This window comes from Solanum pennellii, chromosome 5 (genome assembly GCF_001406875.1).
Source record: "Solanum pennellii chromosome 5, SPENNV200".
NCBI classification, from domain to species: Eukaryota; Viridiplantae; Streptophyta; class Magnoliopsida; order Solanales; family Solanaceae; genus Solanum; species Solanum pennellii.
Window position 1 is genome coordinate 71,276,346 of NC_028641.1, and position 10,494 is coordinate 71,286,839.

General features: G+C 31.4%; 2 protein-coding genes across 2 annotated transcripts; one reads left to right on the plus strand and one right to left on the minus strand.

Moving 5' to 3' along the window:
* The first annotated feature begins 2,575 nt into the window (after positions 1–2,575).
* Positions 2,576–5,169, plus strand: LOC107020012 (remorin). The gene is made up of 5 exons (XM_015220357.2): positions 2,576–2,817; positions 3,568–3,615; positions 4,063–4,150; positions 4,322–4,403; positions 4,774–5,169. The coding sequence occupies exons 1-5, from the start codon at positions 2,772–2,774 to the stop codon at positions 4,969–4,971; spliced, it is 462 nt and encodes a 153-aa protein (XP_015075843.1). The 5' UTR covers positions 2,576–2,771; the 3' UTR covers positions 4,972–5,169.
* Positions 5,170–5,354: 185 nt separating this feature from the next.
* On the minus strand, positions 5,355–7,766 carry LOC107019026 (transcription factor MYB41-like). The gene is made up of 3 exons (XM_015219614.2): positions 7,289–7,766; positions 6,441–6,570; positions 5,355–6,341 (listed from the first exon to the last, which is right to left on the minus strand). The coding sequence occupies exons 1-3, from the start codon at positions 7,419–7,421 to the stop codon at positions 5,645–5,647; spliced, it is 960 nt and encodes a 319-aa protein (XP_015075100.1). The 5' UTR covers positions 7,422–7,766; the 3' UTR covers positions 5,355–5,644.
* Between the last annotated feature and the right edge of the window lie 2,728 nt (positions 7,767–10,494).

The window sequence follows — 10,494 nt, forward strand, 5'->3', positions numbered from 1 at the left end:
ATATATATATATATATATATATATATATATTTTAAATCTTTTTAAGATAATCACATGTTAACTTAAAAAAAAGGTGACATGTCAAATTCTTACAAAAATATTAAAACTTTTAAATTTTATATTTTTTTTTCCTTTTTTTATTAATCAATTACTCATTTTCGGGATTTATCGAAAAAATAAAAATTAAACGAAATTGTTAAAAATGGGTCAGATAGTGAATTTAAAAGGAGTTGATTTATGGGTCGGTTTAGGTGTTTATGAGCCGAATATCTTTTCATTTTCATATAAATGTCATGTGGTAAAGTTAAAATGACATGACAATTTCATGTGACATTTAAAGAAATAAAAAACTGAGTTGGATATGTCCAACATGACAACTAACGCCCATAAAGGCATATTTGGACCAAAAGTTGACGGGAGGGTATGAGTGAACCAAACTTTAAACGGGGGTATATCTAGACCTTTTCGAATAGTTTAGGGGCATATTTGACCCTTTTCCCTTCAAAAAATTATTAAACGCAATGGTAGAGTCAGAATTTTCATTAAAGGGTGTCAGTTTTACTGTATCAAGATATTATTTTGGTGTAATTTATCAAGAATTCTACTTTATTTACTATTATATCATTTTTGTTTAATATTGTTTATTTTCATTAGTCTATAATTTGAACGTGTGTATATAAAAAATTTCAAAAGAAAATAAAATTAAAATATTTGAAGAAAAAGAATTAGAATACAAAACTACATGTGAACCTAATTGTTATTATAATATTAATTACGTGTTTTTTGTTTTTTAAATGCAAAAAAAATAAAAATTGAATCTAAAGGAAAAGTGGAAAAAGAGGAAAAGAGCCTAAGCATCGTCATAAGGGATATTTTTGGACCCCTTTACAGGGCTATTAGCACTCATAGTGAATTTATATATGTAAAACAATAACAATTAGAAAAGAAATTAATTGATTCTCCATTACTTAATTATATTTTCCTAAAAAATAAACACGATGAGTTATTTATTCCAACAAAATTTGAAAAGAAAAAAAAATAGGGAGAACATGGGGAAAAAGGTGTAGAAACATATTGTATGTGATAAAAAATCTCATCAAATCGCAATTGAAAAAATTAATTGTGTTCGTAGAGACCTCGAATTCGGGATCGAGTTTTATAAATAATGCTTGCTAAGATTTTGGTTATAAATAGTCTTCTATTATGTTATAGTACAAACATTTGATCATTTTGGTTATAAATAGTCTTCTATTATGTCATTGTACAACATTTGATCATTATTCATTTACCAGCTATGTACTTTTACTTTTTGATTTCGATGTTATTGAGAATGTCAATAATATGATGGGAAGATTTTGATCAAACTAAGCCATAATATAAAGCAATTCATTAAAATAATATGTTTTTCTAAAATTTTATAAAATTATTATAAACGTATTTCACGATAACGTTTTAGGGTATATATTATTTTTTAAAGTTGACGGCGTTAGATTGATACACGTTACATTTTAGGAATAAAACGTTACTTACAGTTACGTATATCAACCTAACGCTGTTAATTTTTTAAACACAAAATATACCCTAAAAAGTTAGGGTGAAATACGTTTCTACTACTTTTATAAAATTTTAGAAAAATATATTATTTTGGTAAATTGATTTATATTATGGTTTAGTTTAGTCAAAAATTCAAAAACTTAACTTTAAATTTTTCTTTTTATTCTTAATGAAATTATTCATACATTTATAACGACACAAATATCTAAAAAAAAAAAATTTAAACCAAAAATTGCAGAAGTCCTTTTAATTTTTTTATGTCAAGTTAAACAATATCACATAAATTGAAACAAAGATAAAATCAGAAACAGCAGAAACTACACGTCTAATGAGTTCTTCACTAAATTATATCTATCAGATTTGAAGAACTTACGATTTGACAAACTTAAAAGATCAAAACTACGTACTCAGAAATATATTTAAAGAATACTCTAAACCTATCTCCAAGTATAAGAGACCGATTTCTATTATATTTTCTCATATATAATTTCTATTTTCTCCTACCATCCAACTTTGGTAGGTGTCATGTAGGCGCCACGTAAATTAATAAAAATGGTGATACAATACTTAACTGTACAAGGTCAATATGTGCCTAAAGTTGGATGGTAAGGGCAAATATATTAAAAAAGTATGATGAAGGATAAATATGACCCTTTTCTAAGAATACAAGGACAAATATGACCCTTTTCCGTTTTAATTTCTCACGTATAATTTATGTTTTAATGAGATTATACTGAATATATTATCTTATTATTGTTCTTGAATATAATTTCTTTTTAAATATATAAAAAATTAAATATGAATTTGACATTAAACTTGGACCCTCGTGTTTTTCGCCTAGCCATTCTTTAAAAACAGATGAACACAAATTAGACACAAAAAATATTGCTACTTCTTAATAATAAATAAAAATAATAAAAATAAAATATACATAATCATATATTATAATTGAACACACGTTTTCTACACTGTCTAATAAATAAATAAATAAATACAACTTTAAAGTTTTTGAATCACTCATTAATAATTATATCTTAGAAGGAACAAAAAAAAAACATCTTTGAATAAATTAAAGTTCCTTCTACACATGCAAATGCAATAGAAAGAATAAAGTTTTTCAATTCTTTTTTGAATTCAATAGAGAAAATCATCCCTTTTTTCAATCTATATATATATTGGTGAAAATTTTATGCCTATAAGCCATCAACACCTTTGCCATGGCCACAAACAATTTTAAAGCTGTCACCACCCTGCCACCTCAAAGTAACTCTCTCTCTATCTATCTCTCTCTGTATATATCTAATCAGAATTTCATTTGCTATGAGGTATAAAGTTTAATAATCTCGAAATAAAATGTAATTAAAATTATTTTATTTTGTATATGGTTGGAGGTATTAGGTAATCTTTAAGTTATTAATTCCACCATGTATACTAGTATGATAGGATAAATTATCCCTATAATATATAACTTGTTCCCAACCAGATGATCCCAATGATTGTTTTATTTATATACACCATATGCACACTATGATGTTTTGTCGAATGATATTCAATTGATCATCTTTCGGTCTATGTAGCGATGCACTTCTCACCGCTAGGGTGAAGGTGTGAGTACTGAGCTACACCTTATGATAATTTCAAAGTAGAGTTATCATGTCAATTAAAAATTATGTCACATATATGTTACAACACTAAAATCTTCCTAAGGGTGGACAAGCCAACCATTTATGTGTACAAAAGAATTTGTTGTAGGAACCTGTGGATGGATTGAATCTTTCGCGGAATATGATAATTTTAATTTGTGAATTGTTGGTATGCAATATTCTTGATTAATAGATTAACATTTTCAAACTCCCTTCCCACTGAGATACATATATTTTTTAAAAGAATATACAAGTTTGTGTTGCATATATCATGGTTCATTATTGGTATAGAGGTGGTCTCTAATTGATCATATACTTGAACAAGAGTTTGAGAAATCTAAACATGTTGTTCATTTCCTAATCTTGACAGATACAAATCCTTCAACTAATAAAAGTTCAAAGGGATCCGCGGAAAGAGGTATGAATTGAAGTACTAGTACTTAATCATTTTTTTAACATTATAACATACGATAATAGTATGACGTTAGCTTCTGTGTTAGGGTGGGTTAGAGTCTCACATTGGTTGGGTGATGGACTGACAGTCTGCTTATATTGATTTGGTCAATCCGTCCCTCATAAGCTACCTTTTGAAGTCGAGCCCAAGTGTCATATCTTATATATATGATATCAGAGCCATTGTCTATCCCCAAGGGAATGAACTTATATAGATTTGAACAATTTGGACGATCCTCCCCTTATGAGCTAGCTTCTGAGGTTGAGTTAGGTTCAGATGTCATATGATGGACAAACTTTGAACTCTTCAAATATCTTACATCCAAGCATAGATATTTATTCTTTATCAACAACTTCATGATTTGTATTGACATCTCAACTAACAACTGTTATGTTTCTTGTTTTTCTTTAGATACTGCTCTTGCACAGCTTAGTAACGACAAGAAGTCTGCGTTTGTCAAGGCATGGGAAGAGAGCGAAAAAAGCAAAGTTGATAACAAGTAGGATTTCTATAACTTTCCTATATGTTGTTAGCTATCATTACAACCGATTTCTTGCCTATATGAGAGAGCATAAGTAGAACACTTTTAGTATGCTCTTTTAATTGCACGAAAGCTTTTCGTGCAATTCAACTGATCGTGTTATCTTAACACTCGTATATGAATGAACAGGGCTCAAAAGAAGCTCTCTAAAGTTGCAGCATGGGAGAACAAAAAGAAAGCACATCTTGATGCTAAACTGAAAAAACTTGAGGTAAACATATGTACAATGTTTAGTGTACATATTTTCGATTAATTTAGACATCATATCCTGTCAAGAGGAAACCAATTTAGCCTTTCGAATACGTATTACATCATCAAATTATTCTTGGAAAAATGATTCCGCGTGTTTAGTTATTAAATATAAACACACTGAAGTGAACTTCTGTGAGCTTAGTGCAAATGTGGCTGCAAAACAGTGTGATCAAAGACAATGTCACATTTATGTATATAATCTTTGCACCATGGTCCATCTAACCATTTATTGAGGGTGCCCCGCGTAAAAATGGCCCATGCACGGTCAGATAGACCGTAGTGCATGGATGATGACAACAATAAATTCATGATACTGTTGCAATCTGCAGGTAAGATTAGAGCAAAAGAAAGCAGAATATGCAGAAAAGTTGAAAAATAAAGAAGCTTTAATACATAAGGAAGCAGAAGAGAAGAAAGCCATGGTTGAAGCTAAACGAGGGGAACAAATTCTTAAGACGGAGGACATGGCTGCCAAATATCGCGCCACAGGGCAAAATCCTAAGAAGTTACTTGGATGTGTTGGATGATAAAAGCTTTTTTCCCATTATTGTATATTTCTTGCATGCTGTTGTTTCGCGTGTTTTCTTTTACCTGTCCAGTTTTTTTGTAATGCTTCCTAATCTGTATAGGAACTTAAAGTCTGCTTAGGAAAACAATTCATGTTATGGAGAACTCAATATCAATGTGTGTGAGATCCCTTTTTAATTTGATTTTGTTTAGCATCAGTCCCCTGCCTATTTTCACTTCTGTATTTCCGTTTCTACTGATTTCTATATGCTTTACTTGAGCCAAAGGTCTATCAGATACAACCTCTCTACCTTCAACAAGGTAGGGGTAAGGTTACGTCTTCATCACCCTCCAACAAACCTCGCTTGTGGAATTACACCGTATCTAAGATGCACCTCTGAAATGTTTAGAACTTTAATTCAGCTGAAATGTCAATTCCATTGACTAGAAAATAAGTTAATAAAGTTTCTCCCAATGTTTTTAGCTATGCATAAGATATAACTACAAAATATGAGCTTCAAGACATGGTGACCAAAATTTGCCTAACATATCTTGGCTTACATACCACTCAAGATGGCTAATAATAATACATACTGAAGTCAAAATACAAATCTTTTCTGCAGCTGAACCTACTGGAAAAGATCAGTATTTTTTCGACAATTTAGGATTTCTCCAAATTGCGACTTAACATATTCAGAGAAAGCCAACTTCATGTTCTGCTGAAGAGCATTTAAAGGAGCTTTCACTCAAGAATTCAGGATACAAGCTGTAGGTATCACTGTGTCCAAGAAAGCTCATGTCGTTGTTACTCGGAAAATCTAATAGAAGTTGCAGTGCTGATTCAGAAGAATCCTCCAATCCACTAGAGCTAGAGGTATCGTCGTATCCTTGCAAGACATCTTCTGTATATGGTTGGCTGTTCTTCCACTCTGTATCTTCATTTTGATAGGCAGCAAAACTAACATCCATCTCAGTTGTGACGCCTGAAGTAGATCCGAACTTTGTTGATGAAGATGCTTGAGAAGCTGGACTTTCACAAGTAGTCCGGCCTTCTTTTTTGTCGAGTTTCCTAAATGATTCTCCTACTTCTGAATTCCATATGCGCAAAAAGTAGTCGGTTCCAGATCTTCCTACTGATGATGGAACCAATGGTTGGGATTCCCTGGAGAGACGAGCCTCAGCTTCTAGCCTTGCACTTTCCCATTGTGCCATATGGCGGGCTGCAAGCGATGTAGGTGGAGTTATCATCTGCCCATTAGGTGCTGAAGAGGGTTCATGAGTCTGAGGATCAACGCCCATGGAAAGTAGGCGTTTCTTCAGGTGAGTATTCCATAAGTTCTTGATCTCATTATCGGTCCTTCCAGGCAGTTGCGATGCAATCGCAGCCCATCTGGATTAACAGTGAAATATTAGTAACTTGTAACAGGAAATTCCAAACAGATTATTGACTACTAAAGCAAATATGCAGACAAAGGGGTAAAAATTAAACCTGTTGCCAAGAATTCCATGTAACTGTATGACAAGCTTTTCTTCATCATGGCTAAAGGGACCTCTTTTTATGTCTGGCCTTAGATAATTTGTCCATCTAAGACGGCAACTCTTTCCGCAACGAGCAAGACCTGAAGAAAAATTATTACCAAATTGATCTCAGATAAACAAGGTCTCTCAGTTCACTGTGAATCATTTTCTGAACAACAAAATACATAACATTCTAGAGTACTTAACCAAGCTAAGGCAAATGGATGGTACACTAAACAGATACAAGCACATGACCAAAAGAGTCGAAAACAAAGTAAATGTTAGCACATACTGTTTCACTCATCATTCATTAGTAGCTAACTGCCTTCAAAACTAAGACTTCAAGAATCAAGTTGAGTTCATTACAACAACAACATACCAAGTAAAATACGACAATTGGTAGGGGGAGGGGGGGGGGTCTGGGGAGAGTAGAGTGTGCGCAGACATTACTCATACCTCGTGGAGATAGAGAGGTTGTTTCCGAAAGAAGCTCATCTCAAGCAACACAACTAGAAAACTAAAATAATGAAGACATCACAAATAATAGGAGAAGCATTCTAAAGCATACAGAGGAAGGAACAATAATCACAGCATAATAATAAGTTGACTTCACTAGTACAACAACAGCACTCCAAGTGAAATCCAGAGTATAGAGTGTGCGCAGACCTTACTCCTACCTCGTGGAGACCGAAACACACTCCGGTCAAGTGTAACACATATCAAAACAAATATACAACTAGAAAAAAACAGAAGTAACAAAATATTAGGGGAAACATTCAAAATCAAACAGAGAAAAGTCAGAGAAGAAAGAGAAGAAACCTGCAAGATGTGGAAGAGAACGCCAACTACCATGACCATGATTCTTGATATACTCAACAAGCTTTTCATCTTCCTCAGGTGTCCATGGACCTTTCTTTAAACCTTTCTTATCACAACATGGTGTTCTCCCCATCCCTTACACACACACACACAAACAAAAACACACTAACTAAAACTCACTTTAGTTCTTTGAATTTGTTTGTAATAAGTGATCACTTGAAAACAAGTCTTTTAGCTTTAAAAGATGGAGTCTTTCAATCAAGACTAAGGGAAAAAAAAAAGAAGGAAGACTTAGACTTTTCAATAGGAGAAAAAAGTGAAAACATTGTAGGTTATATATGAAGAGGGGAAATCATAAGGTTGTGGTTAAATTGTGAATAAGGAAAGTTGACAACAATCAGGTTTTTAAGTTTCAAATTTAGCAAACAATAGTATTATCTCGTGTAGATTATTATCTCGTGTAGATAGAAAGATTGTTTGTAAAAAGTTATCGATTCAAATAACGCATATCAAAGACGGTAGAAAACAAAAGATATGGAATCAAAGAGGACATAGTAAATAATTAAGGAAAACATTACACAACATTATAGAAAAGGCAAAGTAACAAAGATCAGATAATGTGATAATCGAAACATAAAAAAACAACAAATAGTAATATGAATTGAAGGAGAACAAATTATTTCTTTCTTTTATGTGATATCTACATTTCCTTTTTCGAAAGTCAATCTTTTTAATTGATATTTGATAAGCCTATTTCATACTGTGCTTTTCATCAAATTTACATGAGAGAATTTCCAACTTATACTATCAAAATTATAATTTAAAACATTAAATTGATAAAATCTAATTTAGGCGCAAAGATTAGTTAAATTAACACTCGAAAAGCAAAAAGTTATCGACATAACCGAGAGGAAGAGAGTAAATGATCTCTTCTAATTTGTTCAAATTAAGTAAAAGAAAAAAAAATGATACTAGAGAACATGTCAAATGGAGTAGCCCTTATAGTCAATAAGGTGAGTTAAAAGTGCACCAGTAACATTTAAATTTGCATAAATATAAACAAATAGAGACGTGAGTCTTACGTAGTATAATACATGTCGGACACCACGTAAGATATAATGTAGAATCAACAGAGGCGTATCCAGAATTTTGAGATGATGGGTGCACTATTAAGAAAAGGTAAATCTAAGATATGAATTCATCGAGTTTAACCTCGTTTTGTCAAATAAAAGATTCAAATTTCTAACTTCTTTTAGAGAGTTGTACCCAATCATCATCGCACGATATTATACGATACTTCAAGTGTGGATTCACACATCTATACTTAAATACTTTTTAAAAAATATAACACTACTATATATGATTACAGAAGGGGAGCATGGGTTCACGTGAACCCGGTGACCCCCTCCTGGATACGCCTCTGGTAGGATGGTGTGTCAATTTATTCAACTTTACATAAATTTAAATATCTACTAATGCACACAAAAAATTACGTAATATAAATATAATTAAGTTACGACTAAATTAAAAGACATATTTATACATTATGCGTAAGACATTTCACACAATAGGTGGATTGGATCAACAAGTCTTAGGTGCTATGCATTTAATGCCATGATATGTTGTCTAAGTAGACACTGTACTACTATTTCTAATGGAAATAAATGTATACGTAGGCCACATGCTACAAGAAAAATAAAATTGGATGATTGATGCAATAGAACACTAAAGTTGCATTGAATGAATGCCTAAATCTACACTTCTTTCCCAATTCTTGAGGTTTTGGGAATCTCATCTCAGATATACTAGTACTATTGGATAGCAAGAAAATTTGGTTAAATGCAGTGCAGAGTCAAAAATAGAGGAAAAGAAAGAAATTTATGAATGAAATGATCCCTCGTCGAATCGGAATGAGATTTTTGAACTCCTTATAAAATTTGAATAATGTTTTTATTTTTGAACTAAATTTTTTGGATAGTGAGTTAGGTTCTATTTCTTATTTAACATGGTATTAGAGTCAGACTCATTAGGCTCGGTATGGAGCCTTGAGTCATGCAGAAATGTGAATATACTTCCGATTCATGATTACGTATGCTCCAGACCGGATAATAAAATATTGAATAAAGAATATACGGACTTGAGTGTGACAGAGTGATAAATGAAATGATCTTACGTAAAATTGAAAACGAAATTCTTGAACTCCTTATAAGATCCCACGTTGTATCGATACAAAATTCCGAATAATAATGAATGGAATGATCCCACGTCGGACCAGAACGAAATTTTTGAATTTCTTATAAAACTTGGATAACATTTCTCTTTTCGAACTAAATTTTTAATATTGTGAATTAGAGTCTACATTTAATTTAACATAGTACTAAAATCATACTTGTTAGAGCCGGTGTAGAACCAGAACCATAAAGAATTGTGAATATACTTCCGACCCCCGATAAAGAATATCCAAATTTAAGTGTGAGAGAGTAATGAATGAAATGATCTTACATAAAATCGTTACGATATTTCTAAACTTGTTATAAGATTTGAACAATCCTCGTTATTAAAACCCTACAAAAATTGCAAAATTAGCATTAAATCCAATTAAAATGAGAATAGATTTTTAACTTTTTTCAGATTGATGAGAACATAGAAATAAAAGACAACAATTGGTCAACAAGTATCTGTCTGTGTAAGTCTATTTGACAAAATGTATCAGAATTAAATGCTTAGACAATTTAAAGTCTATTTAAATTTATATCCATAGGGTAATTGGACTGAATATAAATAAGCTCTTAATTGTGCATTCAAAGAGCAGGAGCTTGTTAAAAGAAACAAATCTTCCTAGGTCAATGCTGCCCTTTTCAATGCAGATTGGTTATTTGTCAACAATAATTTAGATCGTCTGTTTCAAAACAGTTATCATGTTTTTATTTTTATTTTAAGACTTCATTTGATTAATTGTTATGTTATCTATCTTTAATTATTGATCAACTTTCACATATAGCAAATATAAAATTTTTATTTGTATGTTATAACTATAGTTTGTATAATTGCGTTCCATAGCAAATTTTATGTTTGCTATGAATCTTTTGATTTGTATAATTCGCTACAATCATTCAATTTTATACAAATTGTTCAGTTTTGTATAAATTCATTTATACATTATAATTTGTATAATAAGATCGTATTTGTATAATTATAAATGTATT

Coding starts and splice junctions, on each gene's coding strand:
- LOC107020012 (XM_015220357.2), top strand. CDS start 2,772: ATGGCCACAAACAATTTTAAAGCTGTCACCACCCTGCCACCTCAAA. Junction 2,818..3,567: donor CACCACCCTGCCACCTCAAA/GTAACTCTCTCT, acceptor TAATCTTGACAG/ATACAAATCCTTCAACTAAT. Junction 4,151..4,321: donor AAAAGCAAAGTTGATAACAA/GTAGGATTTCTA, acceptor ATGAATGAACAG/GGCTCAAAAGAAGCTCTCTA.
- LOC107019026 (XM_015219614.2), bottom strand. CDS start 7,421: ATGGGGAGAACACCATGTTGTGATAAGAAAGGTTTAAAGAAAGGTCCA. Junction 6,571..7,288: donor TTCTCTTCCACATCTTGCAG/GTTTCTTCTCTT, acceptor ATTTTTCTTCAG/GTCTTGCTCGTTGCGGAAAG. Junction 6,342..6,440: donor CATGGAATTCTTGGCAACAG/GTTTAATTTTTA, acceptor CTGTTAATCCAG/ATGGGCTGCGATTGCATCGC.